At 56.7% G+C, this 20,394-nt stretch overlaps 1 protein-coding gene across 1 annotated transcript in view; it reads right to left on the reverse strand.

The window, feature by feature from the left end:
* The window catches only part of PLCD3 (phospholipase C, delta 3), a 23,706-nt gene that overhangs the window by 2,750 nt on the left and 562 nt on the right, over window positions 1-20,394 (reverse strand). Inside the window, exons 2-12 of the mRNA XM_011940175.1 lie at window positions 20,323-20,388; window positions 7,723-7,884; window positions 7,414-7,642; window positions 6,852-6,981; window positions 5,390-5,618; window positions 4,867-5,068; window positions 4,569-4,713; window positions 2,919-3,071; window positions 1,628-1,774; window positions 1,370-1,520; window positions 520-636 (exon numbers count right to left, since the gene is read on the reverse strand). Of these exons, the coding sequence (XP_011795565.1) occupies window positions 520-636; window positions 1,370-1,520; window positions 1,628-1,774; window positions 2,919-3,071; window positions 4,569-4,713; window positions 4,867-5,068; window positions 5,390-5,618; window positions 6,852-6,981; window positions 7,414-7,642; window positions 7,723-7,884; window positions 20,323-20,388 (1,731 nt within the window). The remainder of the gene's footprint in view (window positions 1-519; window positions 637-1,369; window positions 1,521-1,627; window positions 1,775-2,918; window positions 3,072-4,568; window positions 4,714-4,866; window positions 5,069-5,389; window positions 5,619-6,851; window positions 6,982-7,413; window positions 7,643-7,722; window positions 7,885-20,322; window positions 20,389-20,394) is intronic.

The raw sequence follows: 20,394 nt of genomic DNA on the forward strand, positions 1-20,394 counted from the left end.
GTAAACCCGGGAGGCGGAGCTTGCAGTGAGCTGAGATCGCGCCACTGTACTCCAGCCTGGGCGACAGAGCAAGACTCTGTCTCAAAAACAAAAAAAAAAGAAAAGCCCCCACCCTCAAGGCCAGGCGTGGGTCAGAGCCAGGGGTCCAAGGAAGCCTGGGGTTGTTTCTACCCTTACCCCAAGGAGACGATATGGCCTCCTTTGGTGGGGCTCAGCGTCCCCCAGAGCCCACCCTTATCAGTGTTGACTTAGTGGGACTGCCAGGTGTGTGGGGGTTGTGTGTCCAGGGGACATGGGAGTGGAGGTTTTAATTTCTACCATCCTAAAAATGCAAGACCTGTACACTGTCAAGAATAAACGAGCTTGATTTGATTTTCCCACCTACATTGCTGGCAACTTTAAAAATAATCAACAAAATGCGTGTTTCCACCGTCTGGAAGGCTGTGTGGGCCCTCACTGCTGAGGCCTCTCCCACACTGTGGCACCCCGCCTGCTCCCGCTCATGTGGCCCCCACTTACCCAGCTGACAGCCCGAGTTCCACATCTCCTGGGGACTATAGTTGGCCGAGTTCATCCGCAGCCCCAGCGGGTACACGCGGGTCAGCTGGCGGGCATTGTGCCTGACGAAGCTGTTCCCTGGGGCAGAGTTGGGGTGAGACTGTGACAGACCCCGGGGGTCCCTCACCCAAAGCCCGGGCCTATAACCTCCAGGGAACAGAGGCCAAGCCCGTCCCCAGCTCACCCTGGCCCTGCTCCTCACTCTCTTCTGACCTAGGGTGGGAGGGGAGCTCACTGAGGAGGCTGCAGGGATCCCCTCTACCCACACAGCCTGGCTCCACATCCCCAGCCCCCAGTTCCCCGCTCCTGACAAAGTTTCAACCAAGTACACTGAATGCCCACAGTCCTCCAGCTCCACCGTGGTTCCTGGAACTCTTCTCCAGGTGAAGCTTCCAGGCCTTCAACAACCTGTTCCTCCTGTCCGGAAAGCCCTCCCGCCTCTTCACCTGGCTGCTTCCTAGTCCTCCAGGTGATGTGTCTTCTCTGCATCACCTGCTCCAGGAACTCCTCCCCAGTGTCACAGCAGCGGCTGGGCTCCCCCAACCCCCAGCCCAGCCTGGCCCATCTCCCTCTATGGCCGGCCCCACCACAGGGCTCTGAAGGCAGACAGCAGGCGGCCCTCAGCTTGCCACTCTCCCCTCCATCCACCCTGGCATGTGCAGGGCCCTCATTCCCTCAGCCCAGCCCCTCTCTGGGGTCCTCTTGACCTCTTTACTGTCCCCCAAAGCCCCCTCAACTCCTTTCCAGGCCCCCTTCAGGAGGTGCCCCTATCGCCCTCTCGCCCCCAGACACCCAGGGCCCTGGCTCCTACCTGCTTCCCGGATGAGTTTCTTGGCTTTGCGCTCGCTGAGGGAGCTGACCTGGCAGGGCTGCAGGACGTCGGGGGCAGGGTGCAGGGTCCGCAGGCGGGTGGCGTGGCAGTACACGACCAGGGCTGACAGCTCCGGGGAGATCTGCTTAGCCTAGGAGACCAGCCTCAGCAGGGCTCAGCGGGCCCCCGCTCCCCACACCCGTCCTCCCACCTTCCCCCGCTTCCCCACCCCACCCACCCCAGCCCACCAGCTCTCACCAGCCGCCTCTGTGCTGCAGCCTCCGCCTCCTCTTCTTCCTCCTCGTCATCGTCCTCCTCCTCCTCCCGGTCTGACAGAGCCCGGCCATCCTCACTCCGAGCAGCAGGCAGCTTCTTCCCCTTCACCAGGACCCGGCCCTTCAGCTGCTGTGGGGGCCAATGTGGAGGATGAAGGGTTAGGCCTTCTCACCCCCGTGGCGGCCGGTCAGTCAGTTATTCAACCACTACCGTGTGAAGGGCTGGCTGGGGGTGGGAGGCAGGAAAGGAGACACAGAGATGAGTGTCTAATAGGAAAGAGTGGAGAACAGCCTAGGAAGCCATCAGGAAGGGATGCTTAATAAGGTCCCTCAACATCAGAATATACACAGCAGCCACTACAATGCACGCGGCAGCTCAGGACTGAAAGGGAAGTGACCCTCTTCAAAGAAGATCTTACGTGGAAGAAGTGAGGCTACAACCTGGAATCACACAGTCCTTTTTTGGTACCATTTAAAAGAGAAGACAGTACACACATGTACACAGGTAATGTGTGTGGGGAAATTCGAGAAAGACACGCAAGAAAGTTGGAGATGGTTACTTCTTGTGAAAGAGGACAGGTCAGTGGAGGAAGGGAAGTGCCGTTCATTGTGTCCCTTGGTACAGCTCAGTTTTCTTTTACCATATGGGTGTGATTTTCATACTAATAACAAAAATCACGTCTCACACACACACGAGGGTGAGTCAACCCTGCCTGCATGTTGGGGATTGGAAGTAGGAGGGGAGTTTTCTCAAGGAGCCCGACAGGATAAACGTCTGGAGAGGGCCGAGGATGCACTCTGCGGTCTGGGGGAGAGCAGGAGGCTGCCTCAGACCTAAGAGTTGGGGAAGTGGATAAGGCCACAGGAAGAGACGGCTGAAGTTGAGCTGAATTCTAAGCAGGTGATGCTTGGCAAGTGTGGATGGCTGGGAAGGGACTTCCAGGTGGAGAAAGTGTCAAACAGGGCCTTGCAGGAGGGAATAGCAGAGCCTGCAGGACTCTACCGGCAGGGACACAGGGCCAGCAGGGCAGAGCCAGGTCATGGAAGAGGGTGTGTGGCGGTGGGGGGGCGGGGTCTAGTCAAGAATGGAGAGCCAGAGGGCAGCAGAAGGACAAGACCAGGGGGTGGCAGACGTCAGATGAACGGAGGAACGGAGAAAGGTTAAGGCAGGGAGAGGTGAGGGGTCCTGAGCCAGAGAGGTGGCATGACCAGTTGGGGGAGGCAGACTCCCACCAGACCTCCCTCCATCCAAGCTGGGGGCTGGGGTGCGTCACCTCTGGGGAAGGCAGCTCCTCAGGATTTGGGGAGTCCAGCGCCTGTGTCACCAGCATGTCCCCCAGGATGGTGCGGAGGTGGCGGGCCATGGCAGCCTGCTGCTCCAGCCCGCAGTGGTTCTCCAGGGATAGGATGACAGGGTAGGGGGACAGCTGTGTGGGGAAGGGCAGTGGCTCAGAGCCACTCCCCTCCCTCTGCCAGTACCTCCCAACACCTGGCTCCCAGACCCTTCAGGACAAGCAGGCAAAGCAGGGCTCTGGAGAACCCAGGGAAGGGCTAGACTGTCCAGGAGGCTGAGGGAGGCTGCAGGAATGACTTTTTTTTTTTTCTTTGAGATGGAGTGTTGCTCTGTCACCCAGGCTGGAGTGCAGTGATGCAGTTTCAGCTCACTACAACTCCATCTCCCAGGTTCAAGTGATTCTCTCTGCCTCAGCCTCCGGAGTAGCTGGGATTACGGGCACCCGCCACCACACCCGGTTAATTTTTGTATTTTTAGTAGAGACAGGGTTTCACCATGTTGGCCAGGCTGGTCTCAAACTCCTGACCTCAGGTGATCTGCCCACCTCAGCCTCCCAAAGTGCTGGGATTACAGGTGTGAGCCACCACGCCCGGCCAATTTTTGTTGTTTATGCTTTGGTCTGGCTCCATCACCCAGGCTGAAGTGCAGTGGCGCAGTGTCCCCGTGTTCTCCAGTCCTGAGCTCAAGTGATCCCCCCACCTCAGCCTCCTGAGTAACTCAGCCTACAGGCACATGCCCCCACACTCAGCTAATTTTTATTTTTGTTGAGACAGGATATAGCTATTTGCTCAGGCTGGTCTGGAATTCCTGGCCTCAAATGATCCTTGCATCAGCCTCCCAGAGTGCTGGGAATATAGGTGTGAGCCACTGCACCTGGTCCCATAAATGCTTTTTACATGTGAATGACATTGACCATGTCAATGATGTTGAAAACTCTCCTGCCATCATTTGCTGATGGGAAGATCTGCACACTGACCGAAGCTGCAGTGTTTATGCAGGTGCCACTGGTGAGCTTCTCTTACAGCTTATTCTTTGGAAGTCATGATTCAAATGTCCTTCCCGGTCGGGCGCGGTGGCTCAAGCCTGTAATCCCAGCACTTTGGGAGGCCGAGACGGGTGGATCACAAAGTCATGAGATTGAGACCATCCTGGCTAACACAGTGAAACCCCGTTTCTACTAAAAAATACAAAAAACTAGCTGGGCGAGGTGGCGGGCGCCTGTAGTCCCAGCTACTCAGGAGGCTGAGGCAGGAGAATGGCGTGAACCTGGGAGGCGGAGCTTGCAGTGAGCTGAGATCCGGCCACTGCACTCCAGCCTGGGCGACAGAGCGAGACTCTGTCTCAAAAAAAAAAAGAAGTCCTTCCCTCCCCCAAAGGTTTTCTTCTGGACACTCTGTGATTTTAAGACATTTTCCAAATATGAGAGGGAACATATTTCCCAAATATGAGAGTGGCATCTCATTCAGCTTTATTCCACCCCATTGGCCACTTATCCCAGCAGCACTTGGTGAATGAATGATTCTCTGGGCAAGGGTTTCCTCTGGAAGGACTGAGCGCAGCTGGCACGTGGGTGTGGACGGAGGTCATTGTGAAGGCTGTGGGGCTGGGGCTGGGCATCCCAGGGGCTCACCGTGAAGGCATGGTCACGCACGGCTTGGACCACATCCCGGAAGAGAATCTTGGAGGTGAGAGTATGCCCGTGATAGATGACGGGCTCCCCTCCTGGCCCCTCCCAGCAGTCCAGCTCCACGCAGCGGCATCCCTGGGCAAAGGCCCTGTGGGTGGACAGATGGGTGGACGGGCAAGGTGTTGCGAGAGTGCCACAGAGCAGGGCAGCAGGCAGGCTGAGCCAGGAAGGCCCCAGGAAGCCAGCCCCATGTCTCTCTCCAGGTGGGGCTCCCGGGCACATTCACCCCCTACTACAGTACCTAATGTAGGCCTCAGTGCTGCTGGGGCCCCCAATCTGGGAGTCGGTCAGATAGGTGTTGTGGGAGGAAGAGATGAAGTAGTGGGCGAGGGGCTGGTTCATGTCCTGGAACACACACGTGTGGGTGGTGTCCAAGGCAGCCCCCTCCGGCGACAACAGGTACATCATGAAGCCATCCAGTGTCATCAGCTCGTGCTGCTTGGCTGCAGGGGTGGCAGAAGAGGGCATCAGGCCACATGGGGATCCCCCATGTCCAGCTCTCAATGCCCCCAAGGCCCACTCAAGTTAGGAATAATGACTAGACAATCTACTGACTAGACTCTACGTAAGTCATGCCACTTAACCTTCGACCAGACCCTGGGAGGAAGGCACGCTGTTGTGCCATTTTACACGTGTGGAAGCTGAGTCTGGAGGAGGCAAGCTAACCTGGCCGAGACAGTGCCCGCAGCCAGCCCGCAGCAGAACCCACTTAGCTGGGAACACAGCCCTGTCAGGTGCCACGACCTGGCCGTGCCGCCCCCCACCTGTCTCGTTGAGCTCGTAGGTCTGAATGAGCTGCTGGGCGCGGGCCAGCGTGGCGCCCTCCTCGCCCTGGTCCTCCAGGAACTCCAGCAGCTCAGGGGCACTCAGCACGCGGTCCTCGCCTGAGTACTGATGGAAGATCTCCTCCAGCTCCGGCCGCTTCAGCAGCCGCCGCAGGAACTCCTCAATCTCAGCCCCCTCTAGACGGTCATTGTTGGAGTGGTCACACTCCTGGGGAGCAGTGGGAGAAGCTCAGAGGAGGCAGACACTCCAGGAAACCTGGCCCCTTGAACCTATCTGTCATCTACCACATTGAGAAGGCAATGTTCCCCATTTCACAGGTGGAAAAACAGAGTAAGACTTGTGACTTCAGCTTTGTTTGTTTTTTGGGTTTTTTGTTTGTTTGTTTGGTCTTGCTCTGTTACCCAGGCTGGAGTGCAGTGGCATGATCATAGCTCACTGCAGCTTCCAACGTGTGATCTCAAGTGATCCTCCCACCTCAGCCTTCCAAATAGCTGGACAGCTGGGACTACAGGTGTGTACCACTGCACCTGGCTAATTTTTGTATTTTTTGTAGAGATAGGGTCTTGCTATGTTGCCAAAGCTGATCTCAAACTCCTGGCTTCAAGCAGTCCTCCCGCCTAGGCTTCCCAAAGTGCTGGGATGACAGGGGTGAGCCACTAAGCCCGGCCTGCAGGGCTGGACTTTAAGGGAGGTCTCTCTGGTTCAGTGCCTGCCCCTCTGCACCATGACCTACCCCAAGAATCAAGATGTGGAAGGAAAAATGGTGCCCCTGGGCCCTCACACTCCCCTAGGTGGACATGTTACCATCCTGACATGCACATATTCACACCCAGGGTCACTGAACAAGTCAATGAGAATTCATGGAGCATCCCTGTGAAGCTGTGGCCCAGGGGTCCAGCTGCCATGGGCTCTCCTGTCTTTCCGGGTCACAGGTGGGTCCCATTGTCCACATGCACACAGAGCTCTGCCATGGGCTCCAGCTGGGCCGTAGCTGCAGAGCCCACTCCTGTGTGCCCCTGTGCTCCCATGCATGAGGTGCCAACACGTGCCACAGTGGAGGGTCTGCGTGGAGAAGGGTGCACACGTGTATCTGTGCACATGCATGCCTGTAGGCTGGCTCCTGCCTGTGCCCCTACATGCAAAAGGTGCCCTGCAGACTCAGGGAAATGAAAACAGCTTTGCTGCTCACTTTGGAGGGGTAGGAACTGAGGGTGAGGAAAGTTCTGGGCCCTGGCTCCCCACTCCCTTGCTGGCCCAGTGGCCTCAGGGGAGGCCAAAGGCTAACTAAACCCAGATGTTGCCTTTATGCAGGGAAAGGCTGCTTCTCCAAAAAAGCTGCAGGTGGAGAGGGCAGGGGAGCTGATGACTCAGATGGCTGGGGGCAGGCAGAGGTCAGAGTGATGGCAAAGCCAGGGGCTGGGGTTCAGGGCAGAAGCCCACCTTGAAGAGGAGGTAGGCGTACATGTCGTTCATGTCCACGTTGACCATTCTCAGCAGGCTCTTGATCTCCTTGAAGCTCATCTTGCTGTCCTGGTTGGAGTCAGCCCGGTGCAGATAGGAGTGGATCCAGGTGTGGGTGCTCAGGAAGTAACAGTAACACGCCAGGCTGCCCCCAGCCCCCAGGTAACTGGCCGGTAAGTCAAACCCACCTGGATCTGGGGGCTCCCTGGTTTAGGGGCTGTACTTTCCCCTTGGCCTGTGGACTCCCCGAGCACGGTAGCAGTGTCTCCTCCGCAGGACTGGGGCTCACCAAAGACAGGAGGCCCTGTCTGCCCCCTCAGAAGGCCTCAGGCCTCCCTGAAGGAGGCGCCGCGCCACCCCTCCTGGTGGGAGCTCAGACCTAGCCAGGGCACGTGTCCCCACTCTCAGTTTCAAAGACCTAAGGCTCCGACCCAGACTGTGCGCCCTCAGGACAGGGACCCTGCCTCCTCTGGGCCTGGGGGCTCTCCAAGGAGGGGGCTCTCCAGGGATGGGGCCCTCCCTCCCAGCCCCGGCAGGATATTGGTCCAGCCGCTCGCGCTGGCTCATGGCGTCCAGGCGCGCGCGGAGCTTGGTCAGACCGCGCACCCAGCGCTGCGCTTCCTCAGCCGTGGGCGCCGCCAGGTCCAGGTTCTTGCGGCGGCCCTTGAAGGCGATGGTGAGGCAGCGCGCCGGGGCGAAGGCGCCCCCGAAGCGCCGCAGGCCCTCGGACTGGTGGCCCTCGCGGACTGCCTCGATGTGCTGCACGAAGACTGCGGGGAGGGCCGGGTCAGGGCGGAGGACCCGGCCTGTCCCCACCTCCCTGCCCACCCGGCGCTCCCCGGCCGCTCACAGATGTGCTGCGATGGCGCGCGCGGGATGCGCCGCTGGAACCACACGCTCAGGCCGTCCTCCTGCAGCCGGTACAGCCGCTCCTTGTGCCAAGTGCGCGAGCGGATCTTGCGGAGCCGGGAGCCCCGCAGCATGGCGCGCACGTCCTCGTCCTCCGTCAGGCCTGCCGGGGCGGGAGGACCCGGGTTTCAGGCCGTCCCTGCCCGGAAGCTCCCCCTGCTGCCCCTTCCTCCAGCCTCTCCAAACCCAGGCCTTCGCCCCACAGTGAGCTTCCCTGCCCCTCGCAGGCCTCCCTTCCTCCCCGATTGTAAGAAGCCGCCTGCACTGGGTTTGGCTTTAGGCTTTGGAGCGCTAAGCGCCCCCCAACCCCCACCCGTACCCCATCTCCCTCCTTCCTTCCAAGCAGCTGCCTCTGTTGTCCCTCAGTGTGGAACTGTCTTCGGGCAATGCCTGGGACTCAGGCCTCACTAAAGGTTGTCCTTTCTGGCCAGGCGCGGTGGCTCACGCCTGTAATCTCAGCACTTGGGAGGCCGAGGTGGGCGGATCACTTGAGGTCGGGAGTTCGAGACCAGCCTGGCCAACAGGGTGAAACCTCATCTCTGCTAAAAATACAAAATTAGCCGAGTGTGGTGGCACATGCCTGTAATCCCAGCTACTTGGGAGACTAAGGCAGGAGAATTGCTTGAACCCAGGAGGCAGAGGTTGCAGTGAGCCAAGATCGTGCCACTGCACTGCAGCCTAAGCGACAGAGTGAGACTGAGTCTTAACAAAAAGAAAAAAAAAAACAGTTGCCCTTCTGCCACTATCCCCCACCACATGGCTTCCAGCCGTCAAGTTCAGAATTTGCCACCAACAGCCTTTTTCCCTTGATGTGAAACCACAGCCATCAGGAAGGTCTCACCATCTAACCTAGATCTCTCTTGCTGTAACCCAAGCACCTTGCCTCTGCTTTCCCAGACACAAGGAGGACAGCAGAGGTCACCCCAGCTCCAGGATCACAGGCCAAGGACTCCAGGATCAGCCCTGCCCAGCTGATCTCCAGGTGTCCTCTTTGTGTGGTGGGGCCCTGCCAAAAGTAAGGTGTCCTGTGACATCTGGTGCTCCCCCTTGCCCAGCCAATGCTACCCACCACATGACCCTTCAGCCCACATGCACTCTGCAGCCACAGTGTCCACCTTCCTTAATAAAAGCAAATGTTGGCTGGGTACAGTGGCTCATGCCTGTAATCCCAGGTACTCAAGAGGCCAAGATGGGAGGATCGCTTGGAGCCAGGAACTGGAGAACAGCCTGGGCAACAATGCGAGACCCTGTCTCTACAAAAAAAAAATTTTTTTTTTTTGAAACGGAGTCTTGCTCTGTTGCCCAGGCTGGAGTGCAGTAGTGCAATCTCGGCTCACTGCAACCTCCACCTCCTGGGTTCAAGCAATTCTGCCTCAGCCTCCCAAGTAGCTGGGACTACAGGCACGTACCACCATGCCCCAGCTAATTTTTGTAGTTTTAGTAGAGACAGGGTTTCACCATGTTGGCCAGGATGGTCTTGATCTCCTGACCTCATGATCTGCCCTCCTCGGCCTCCCAAAGTGTTGGGATTATAGGCGTGAGCCACCGTACCCGGCCTCTAGAAAAAATTTTAAATTTGGCTGGGCGTGGTGGTTCATGCTTGTAATCCCAGCACTTTGGGAGGACAAGGTGGGCAGATCACTTGAGGACAGGAGTTCGAGCCCAGCATGGCCAACATAGCGAAACCTCATCTCTACTAAAAATACAAAAAAAATTAGCCGGGCATGGTGTCATGCACCTGTAATCCCAGCTACTCGGGAGGCTGAGGCATGAAAATCACTTGAATCCAGGAGGCGGAGGTTGCAGTGAGCTGAGATTGCGCCACTGCACTCCATCTTGGGCAACAGAGTGAGACTCTGTCTCTAAAATATAAATAAATAAAAGCACCTCCTGTATGCAGGCCCTGCTCATGTATTATCAGAAAAGGAAACTGAGGCTCAGGGAAGCTTAAGTAAGTTGTCAAAATTCCATATTGGTAGAAGCCACTTTGGGCTCTGGAGGTCGGGCTCCAGAACCTCTGCCCTTGGGCCCTGCACTGCACGGCTCTTCTAGTGCTTCTAAATTCAGAAGTCTGGGGAATAAGTCTCAACTCAGTCACTTCCCAGTTATTTAATACATAGCCCCGGTGGCACTAACCTGGCACTAAGCCTCATGTTCTCCATCCATAAAATGGAGAGCACAATCATACCTGCTGCAAAATCCAAAATTCAGAGGTTTCTACAGCGTGACTGACACCGTAGCCTGGAGAGGTTCGGCCTTCTGCTGGCTCTGGCCCCTGGAACATGTGATGCCCAGCCCAGATGGTGCCACACCCTGCTCTACAATGCCTCAACGAGAGTCACAGCCAAAGATTGTTGAGCCATGGGACAATAGAGGAGGTAGGAACTAGGTAAATGGAAAGTCCATGGCCTTTGGAGGTGGGGCATAGCCCAGAGTGAATGAGGGCCCGGAGTTTCTAGAGAACCGGAATCTAGATCTGTGTGTGAAGCCTCCAGATATTCTAATGTTGGCAACGAAATCAAATTGAAAAAGACAAAAACCAATAACCCCTGTATGGGCCAAAAGAAGTACGACAGTGGGCCTCTCTTCCTCCCTTTATTGCAACAGACCCTTAATACTGGGTTTGGCTTTGGGACCCCAAGGCCCTTGCTTGCCCAGTGCCAAACTCTGACCTAAGGAATTGAGTCTATATCTCTGGACCATCTCCTCTCACCCTCTCTTGGACCCTTTTGTAGGATCCTTCTCCCTTCTCTTCCTCCTATCTGAGTCCTTGAAGGACCAGTTCAGGTATCACCTCCTCCAGGAAGCTTTCCTTGATTTGTCCTCAAGTGGGCGTTCTCCTTCTCTGACCACTAACAGCACTTTTTGCTTTAATTAAAACACAAAGCCGGCCGGGTGCGGTGGCTCAAGCCTGTAATCCCAGCACTTTGGGAGGCCGAGACGGGCGGATCACGAGGTCAGGAGATCGAGACCATCCTGGCTAACACGGTGAAACCCTGTCTCTACTAAAAATACAAAAAACAAGCCAGGCGAAGTGGCGGGCGCCTGTAGTCCCAGCTACTCGGGAGGCTGAGGCAGGAGAATGGCATAAACCCGGGAGGCGGAGCTTGCAGTGAGCTGAGATCCGGCCACTGCACTCCAGCCTGGGCGACAGAGCAAGACTCCGTCTCAAAAAAAAAAAAAAACACAAAGCCCACCTATAAACTTCAATAAATCTGAGGCCAGAGTGAGGTCTTTTTTTTTTTTTTTTTTGAGACAGAGTCTGGCGCTCTGTCGCCCAGGCTGGAGTGCAGTGGCCGGATCTCAGCTCACTGCAAGCTCCGCTTCCCGGGTTTACGCCATTCTCCTGCCTCAGCCTCCCGAGTAGCTGGGACTACAGGCGCCCGCCACCTCGCCTGGCTAGTGTTTTTGTATTTTTTAGTAGAGACGGGGTTTCACCATGTTAGCCAGGATGGTCTCGATCTCCTGACCTCGTGATCCGCCCGTCTCGGCCTCCCAAAGTGCTGGGATTACAGGCTTGAGCCACTGCACCCGGCCCAGAGTGAGGTCTTATCTCCTCACCACAGTGCTCATCCCAGAGCTAGGCTCCCAGCTTGTGTTGACTGAAGGGGCAGGCAGGTAGACAGGTAGATGGGGGGACTGAGGGAATTCTACCCCCAGCTGTGCCCCATCTGTCCGGAGTTCAGGGCAAAGGCCTCGCAGGTCAGGGTTTCTCAACCTTAGCTGTGCATCAGAATTACCCAGGGGAGGCTGCAGACACCATGGCCCAGGGCATCTCACCCAGCTGGTGTGGGATGGGGCCTGGGCATCTGTATTTTTAATAACCACTCTGGCCATGACTGAAAATCAGGGTCTCAGGGGCAAGAGGAGAAATCCACCTCCTTAAGAGGCCATGTCCCCTCTGGGGCCAGCCTGTGGCCCTAACGGCTCTAGAGGGTCTCTCAGGGTCTAGACTGTGGCCCTCTGAGTGAATGCCCACTTGGTGCCCCCTGGTCAGGAAGGGGAAAGTGGAACCCTCCTCTCCAGACAAAGAACTGGGCATACATGGCATGTGCCAGGCCGAGGGGTTCACCAGACCCCCCCCGCCACCCACCAGGTCTAGGTAGCCTCTAAATGGTCCCATCCTGAACAATGACAGGGTGAGGGCAGAATGGTTAGGGGGAGCCTGCAGTGCCACCACACTTAGGCACACCCTCCTACACCCCCTCCACCGTGGGAAAGGGGACTGCTCGTTGCCACGACAACCAGGCTCAGCAGCCGAGGCCACCTCCCCTACCTAGGCCAGCCCTCTGATGCCAAGCGCATGGGTGTGGGGGAGGTGAGTGACTAAGACCGGAAATGGGGGTGAGTCACCAGGGCTTGCTCTGTCCAGAGCCTTCTGCAAACAGGCCATCAACATAGGCAGCCTGAATGCCTGACTGGGCCCCAACTGGGGCAGGCTCCCAGTGGAGGGGGCCCCTACTCCTGGCCCCTTACTCTCAGCTCCCCAGGAACCTGTTGGGGTAAGGGATGACATTCCAGGCTGCCCCACAAACTGGCACTGTCCCCCAACCACACACGCAATGGAAAAGCCAAACAGAAGGAGTCCCAGGCGGGGCCAGGTGCTGAGTCCCTGAGTGGGTGCTTCTGTTTCCCCATTGTTCATGCTTCTGAACCCTGGAGCAGTGAGAGGACTAGGGTGTCCAGCAGGAAGGGCAGGACCAACCAGTAAGGAGGCAAGGTCAGAGGGAGGGCTCAGGGCCAGGGCAGTGATGCTACGAGGACCGTGGCTCTCCGTCCAGCCACCCAGTAAACATTTATAGGTCCTGTAAGGCCCAAACCCACAGATGTTGCCTTGACCTTGTTCCTACCTGCTCTGAGCAGGTGCACAAGCCGCCCACCTGCTACTGTTCCCGTGGGGTTTCTATCTACTTGAACCATCTCTGCCTTGATCCTGCGGCTGCTGGGCCAGTGACTGAGTGGGTGGAGACAATCACAAAATAATAGCAGTGAAAATGAGGGTAAACGAGAGCCAAAAGGTGGAAACAACCCGAGTGCTCATCAACACATGAGCCTGTGATCCCAGCACTTTGGGAGGCCGAGGCAGGCGGATCATTTGAGGTCAGGAGTTCAAGACTAGCCTGACCAACATGGTGAAACCCTGTCCCTATGAAAAATACAAAACATTAGCTGGGCATGGTGGCTCACACCTGTAATCCCAGAACTTAGGGAGGCCAAAGCAGGTGGATCCCTTGAGGTCAGGAGATCGAGACCAGCCTGACCAACATGGTGAAACCCTGTCTCTACGAGAAACACAGAACATTAGCCGGGCATGGTGGCTCGTGCCTGTAATCTCAGCTACTAGGGAGGCTGATGCAGGAGAATCGCTTGAAACAGGAAGGCAGAGGTTACAGCGAGCTGAGATTGTGCCACTATACTCCAGCCTGGGCAACAGGGCAAGACTCTGTCTCAAAAAACAAAACAAAACAAAACAAACAAAAAATGAGTGCATAAGCAAAATATGGTTTATCAATACAATGGAATAATATTCAGCCATGTAAAGGAGTGAAATCTGATGCATGTTACAATATGGATGAACCTTGAAAACATCATGCTAAGTGAAAGAAGCCAGACCCCAAACGACAAATACTATGTGATTCCACCCATGTGAGGTACCCAGAGCAGACAAGTTCATAGAGACAGAAAGTAGCTGGGAGGGTACTAGGGGCTGGAATGGGGAGGTAATGGAGAGTTACTGCTTGATGGTTAGTTTCTGTTTGGATGACGAAAAAGTTTTGGAAATAGGCAACAGTAATGGTTGCACAACAGTGTGAATGTAATTAATGCCAGTGAATTAACCACTTCAAAATGGTTGCGATGGCCAATTTCATTATATATATTTTGCCATAATTTTTTTTTTGAGACAGAGTCTCGTTCTGTTGCCCAGGCTGGAGTGCAGTGGCACGATCTCAGCTCACTGCAACCCCCACTTCCTGGTTCAAGTGATTTCCAGGTAATTGTTGTGTTTTTAGTAGAGACAGGGTTTCACCATGTTGGCCAGGCTGGTCTCGAATTCCTGACCTCAAATGATCCACTCACCTCGGCCTCCCAAAGTGCTAGGATTACAGGCGTGAGCCACAGCACCCGGCCTATTTTACCATAATTTTTAAAGTATAATGATATAATATGCTGGAAACCATTGTATACATTATTTCTTTTTTCTGAGACAGGGTCTTGCTCTGTAGCCAGGCGGGGGTGCAGTGGTACAATAATGGCCCACTGCAGAGCCTTAAACTCTTGGGCTCAAACAATCCACCTGCATCAGCCTCCCGAGGAGCTGGGAATACAGACTTGCACCACCAGGCCTGAATAATTTTTAAATTTTTTTGTAGAGTTGGGGTCTCACTGTGATGCCCAGGCTGGTCTCCAACTCCTGGCCTCAAGTGATTCAACAGCCTCTGCCTCCCACGGTGCTCCCCACTGGGTACTTTCAATGGATAAATTATAAGGTATGTGAATTAATATCTCAAAAATGCTGTGAAAGAGACAGACAGCCAGGTCCGCACCCGGTGGAGCTGAGATGTGGTGGAAGTTGGGGGAGTCTGACCCCAAAGGGCTGCGAGTAGCCACAACAGGCACAAGCACATGGAGCCTGGTTTAGGCCCGGCCCATAGTAGGTGCTTAGTAAATGATCACAAAGAAGGAAACTAAGACAGGGCTCTGGGGAAGTGAGTCAGTGCCCCAGGTGGAAAGAGGCACCCACACGTTCTGATCCATCTGTCCCCTTAGTCCCATGGCCTCCAGCTGGTACCTTCCCCCGACCAGGACAGCGGCACCTCCCGCCCAATTCAGTGTTGTCAGCTGGGGCTCAGACACCTTCCCAAGCTGCCCGCTTATCTCAGCCTCCACAGAGGGGTCAGGCGTGGTGAGGAAAGGGCAGGCCCAGTTTCTCAACTTCCACAGGCAGCCCGATGGTTTGGGACGTGGATGGTCTGGGGCCTGAGCAGTTCTGTGAAGGTAGCCAAGACCAGGGACCAGAAACTACCTCATGTCAGAGCCGGAAGGGGCCCCAAATCTCACCCTCTTCACAGGTGCACCACTGAGCTCAGAGAGGACAAGCCCTGTGTGCTAAAGACAGTGCAGGCTGCCCCAGGCAGGGATGGATACAGAGGCTGTGCGGTGGAGACAGGCGCCAGGGCAGCTGGCGGAGAGGGTGGGAGTTCTGTCCAGGCATGTCCCGGAGGGGTGGCATGCAGGGCGGGGTGTGTGCGGGGTGTATACATAGACAGGGTGTGTGTGTGTGTGTGTGGGAGAGAGAGAGAGACAGTGTGTATGAGTGTGAGTGAATGTGAGTGTGTGTGCGTGTGAGTGTGATTGTGTGTGTGTACAGAGTTCATGGGTGGAGAGGGTGGAAGGTGGGCCCGCCTGGGGGAAATAGGCGGCTCGCACTTGGGAGGTGCACACAGGGCTCCGCAGGAATGCGAGTCATGCAGGGAACTGCTACAGCCAGCAGCCATGGCCAAGGCCAAGCAGGGAGTAGAGAAAGAGCGTTTCCAGGTGGCCGGGGCCGTGAGGCCCTGGGAGAGGACACAAAATGGCGAGGGGTCCCAAAGACCCTCCCACCCTAATCCTTTAGCCAGCAGGCAGCCTGCGAACCTCCAACACCAATCATGTCCCCCATGACCCAGCTGGCTGCCACACCCAGGGCTGGAGCCTGGCGGGGGCTCAGTGCCAGAGTCCATAACATTCCTTGGAGAATCAACAAAGTCAGGAAAGGCAGGCGGTGCTTCCCTTGGCCCTGGGCCGGACACAGCAAGGAGGGGTGGCAGCACCCTTTTCTGTGGGGCCAGAACAGGCATGAAGCCTGGTTGGGTGCAGAAGTCAGGGTGGGGGACAGGGAAAGATGTGAGGGAGACCACAGGGCCTGGCAGAGCCAGCCCCCTGGTGCTACCTGGCATGCTCCTGCTTAGCCTGGAGGGCCACCCAGCTTACCCACCACCCAGGCCAGGCACCTGCCAGGGCTGGGGGTTGTTCTGAAGACCCTCACCTGTCAAGCCCACCCACAGCAGTCTCACTCACCCTGCGGGAGACATCCCAGGCAGGCCATGGGCCGAGCCCTCTCGCTCAGGGGCACTTGGTAGTGTATACAGGCCGGACAGGGAAAGGGGCGGGATTCTGCCCACTCAGGCCTCTGCCCGTGGGGAGGATGGGGGCCCAGGGGCGGAGCATCAGGGCATAGGCACACACAGGGCTCTGGGGATACAGGGCTGCCAGAGAAAATCCAGGACACACGTTAAATGTGAAATTCAGATAAAAAATAATTTTTTAGTGTAAATACATTCCAAATTTCGCATTTAGTGGAATTCCAAACTTAACTGGGTGTTCTGTATTTTATTTGGCAGCCCTGTGAGGACACTCGTGGGGGCTGGCAGGTGCCCCGTGGGAGAGGAGAGGCCAGCAGGCCCCCTGCAGGGATCAGCTTCTCTATCAGTCACTGTGTGACAAGCACAGACTCTAGGCCACACTGCCTGGGTTCAAATTTTCTCTCAGCTACTTCCTGGCTCTGAACCCTAGGCAAGTTACCAAACCTCTCTGAGTCTCAGTTTCCTCATCTGTAAGAGAAGGCTACTGGTACTACCTACCTCATATTATTGTGAGCATTAAATGAGATAATATGCGAAAAGCACCTGGGACAGTGACAAAATTGTTCATTAGTATTCACCAGGCTAGCCAAGAATGGTAGCTCACACCTGTAATCCCAGCACTTTTGGGTATGCAAGGCAGGAGGATCCTTTGAGCCCAGGAGTTCAAGACCAGCCTGGACAACATAGTGAGACCCCAACTCTACAAAAAATAAAAACAAAATTAGCTGGATGTGGTGGTATCCAGTCTCCCAGTCTCCCGAGTCCCAGCTACTCGGGAGACTGAGGTGGGAGGATCACTTGAGCTCAGGAACTTGAGGTTGCGGTGAGCCATGATCACGATCATGCCACTGCACTCCAGCCTGGGTGACAGAATGAGACCCTGTCTCATAAACAACAACAGCAACAACAAAAAGTATTCACTGGGAGCCATCATGGAAAAGTAGGCTCTGGCAGTAGGCAGGCATGTGGCTTTGGGCAGTGATTACACCCCTCTGCCGTGAGCTTCTCGTCTGTAATGTGACATGAGGACAGCACCTCCCGCACGGGGATGCCTGAGGATTAAGCAGGATCAGATCTGATGCAAGCTCAGCACAGTGCCTCGCGCATGGCAGGTGATCACTGGGCTCTAGCGCTCCTCTCTCTTCAATGATTCCCTGCAAGTCAGCAGCCCGGCCCAAGAGCGGGGGACTGGAATGGGGACAAAGGACTCCCACTCACTGTGGGGGTGTTTTCGTCCTCCTTCCCCGCTCATCTGGGTCTCCCTAGTGTGGCCCTAAAAGTTTTTCCTTCCTCAGGCCCCTCTGAGCCACTCCCTGCCCTAGTCCCTTGACCTGATTTGACATAAAATCTATTCTCTGTTAGGCTAAGGGGTGTGGTGATGGCAGGGGCAGAGCAAGGCGGGGGAGGCTACCTGGGTGACAGGCCTAGGTCTTGGCCCCTGATGGCCCACGGGGCTGGGCCCCAAGACTGGGTTTCCTTCTCCACCCTGTCCCTGGGCTCCCTATGGCCTGGGGAAGGGACATTCCCAACAGACTCGGACTCAACATTCCTCTCTCTGCAGTCACTCAGCAGGACAGGGCAGTGGTGAGGAATGAGGGTGGCTGAGATGACATTGATGAGGTGCCCGGAGCTCCCGTGCAGCCTTACTCAGCTGACGGGTACCGACGCCCGGGTTCAGCTGTAATTATTTGTCTGAATGTGACTCTGTCCACTAAACTGTGCACTTCCTGAGGGCAAAGCTCTGTGCTACTCATCTCTGTAGCCCCAGGCCCTGGCACAGCACCCTGGCCCACTAATGCTGCTCAAAAAACGTGTGGGATGAAGAGGCCAATGGGCACGGGGCCACCCCTCAGCCCTTCTGCGGCACCCATGACCCTGCTGGGGCTGACTCCCAGGGCTGCCCTCAGCTATCCCCAAACCACACCATTTCTTAGCCCAGAGAATGACACCCGTCGATCACAGACACCCGAAGTGCTTGTTCAATGCATGCGCAGTTGAATGGATTGCAGGGTAGAGACGGTGTCCTATGTCTCAGGAAACAGAGTGCCAGGCACAGCGCCCCGACGTAGTCAGCACTCAGGTGGAATGAGTGAAGGTAACAAGAAGGCAAAACTGGCAATCAGGACCCCTGAATTCTGCCCCAAGTTTCATACAGGGTCCCTGGCAGCCTTGTCCTTCTGTTCCAGAGCCCAGTCTATCTCCTGGGAGTTCTGGGGTCCATCCTGGGTATCCCCCAAGTCTGGTCCCCACCCCTTGCCCAACTAACTCCTCAGTCTCCCTCCTTGGGTCTCCCTGTTTCTCCCCTGTCTTTGTCCAACCTGCCCCCCATACTCACTCCTGCCTGAGCCCTTCCTGAGGCTCCTGTTGCTCTCCAGATAAAGTCCATGACTCTCCAGGGAGGGCCTGGAGGAGCTCCTCCCACCCCCAGCCTCTCCCCTTTGCCACTCCCGTCTTCCTCAGCTGGGTCCAGCCAGAGCCCTCGCTGGCTCCCCAACCCCTCATGTGCTGTCCCCTGTTCCCCCATCCCCAGGGTCCTGTCCTTTGATTCACCGTCTGATCTCCCTGCTGGAACCTCAGCTCTCTCATGCAGGAGCCCCAGAGTGGAGCATACCATAGGCACTCCGCAAGTGCTTGTACCATAGTACCATACCATGGGCACTGCATAAGTGCTTGTTCAATGCATGCGCAGTTGAATGGATTGCAGGGTAGAGACGGTGTCCTATGTCTCAGGAAACAGAGTGCCAGGCACAGCGCCCCGACGTAGTCAGCACTCAGGTGGAATGAGTGAAGGTAACAAGAAGGCAAAACTGGCAATCAGGACCCCTGAATTCTGCCCCAAGTTTCATACAGGGTCCCTGGCAGCCTTGTCCTTCTGTTCCAGAGCCCGGTCTATCTCCTGGGAGTTCTGGGGTCCATCCTGGGTATCCCCCAAGTCTGGTCCCCACCCCTTGCCCAACTAACTCCTCAGTCTCCCTCCTTGGGTCTCCCTGTTTCTCCCCTGTCTTTGTCCAACCTGCCCCCCATACTCACTCCTGCCTGAGCCCTTCCTGAGGCTCCTGTTGCTCTCCAGATAAAGTCCATGACTCTCCAGGGAGGGCCTGGAGGAGCTCCTCCCACCCCCAGCCTCTCCCCTTTGCCACTCCCGTCTTCCTCAGCTGGGTCCAGCCAGAGCCCTCGCTGGCTCCCCAACCCCTCATGTGCTGTCCCCTGTTCCCCCATCCCCAGGGTCCTGTCCTTTGATTCACCGTCTGATCTCCCTGCTGGAACCTCAGCTCTCTCATGCAGGAGCCCCAGAGTGGAGCATACCATAGGCACTCCGCAAGTGCTTGTACCATAGTACCATACCATGGGCACTGCATAAGTGCTTGTTCAATGCATGCGCAAAACTGGCAATCAGGACCCCTGAATTCTGCCCCAAGTTTCACACAGGGTCCCTGGCAGCCTTGTCCTTCTGTTCCGGAGCTCCACACCTAGCTTCTCCATCACTGAGTACCAACGGCAGGTCCAACGCAGCACTTCAGTGGCGCGGTCCTTTCCACGTCAGACAACACTCTCGCATGCACCCTCTCATTCAAGCCCTCCACCACCCTGCGGGTCCCACTTTTCCCAGACTCTGAGAGAGTACCAGGGCTCATGTGGTGGGGCACCACCAGGGTGCCAGTCACATTTTGCCCTTTGTTGGCTGTGTGGTCACAGGCAAATTCCTTGCTGTCTCTGAGTCAGTTTCCTCACCTGTGAAATGAGGATTCGCCTCCCACCTAGGAAGTAGAGGAAGATTGCAAGACACCACCTGCATAACCCACCCAGTGCCAGCTGCCTCTGTGATGTTCCAGTGAGCCACAGTTACATTCCTTCTCCACGACTGACCTCCCCAAATCTGACATGAGAGCCTTGGCTTTCGGGCTTTCTAACTGGTTAGACGAGTCCCGCCAGGGCAGTGTGGCTGTGGCTGCCCCTGTGGGGCGGCGGGTTGGAGGGCTGCTGCGGAGGCCAGCCTCTTCTGCGGAGGCCAATCACAAACTCGCATCCTTCCTAAGGGCCGCCAAGACCCCGAGACACCCTGGCAGACCCTAGATACTGCTGGGGAGCCGGGCGAGGGACACCCCAAGCCTCCCTCTCCCGCTCCACTCTCCCTGGGGACCCCACCAGCGCCCCGTGCCCGAATTCGCGCTCCAGACGCCCCGCGGGCGCCCCCTTGTGGGAAGCAAAGAACATCCTAGGCGCCTGGCTCGCCTCTGGACTCTCGCGGATGACCCCAGATGCGACCCCCGGCTGGACGGCGCTGGCCCTCCGCCCCTAGCCATAGCCTCCCAGCCCCGTACAGCCTGGGGAGTCCACGAACCGCTCCCTGGAGCGCCCCAGACTGGGCCCCTGGGAACGGTCCGCGCCCACCCCACCGCCCCCTGCCCGTCACTGACCCATCTTCTTCAGCGCCCGCAGCCCGGGCCTCTTGGTGCCGCCATCGGAGGGAGTCGGCGGGGACGGGAGCG

Source organism: Colobus angolensis, unplaced genomic scaffold (genome assembly GCF_000951035.1).
Source record: "Colobus angolensis palliatus isolate OR3802 unplaced genomic scaffold, Cang.pa_1.0 Scaffold187, whole genome shotgun sequence".
NCBI lineage: Eukaryota > Metazoa > Chordata > Mammalia > Primates > Cercopithecidae > Colobus > Colobus angolensis.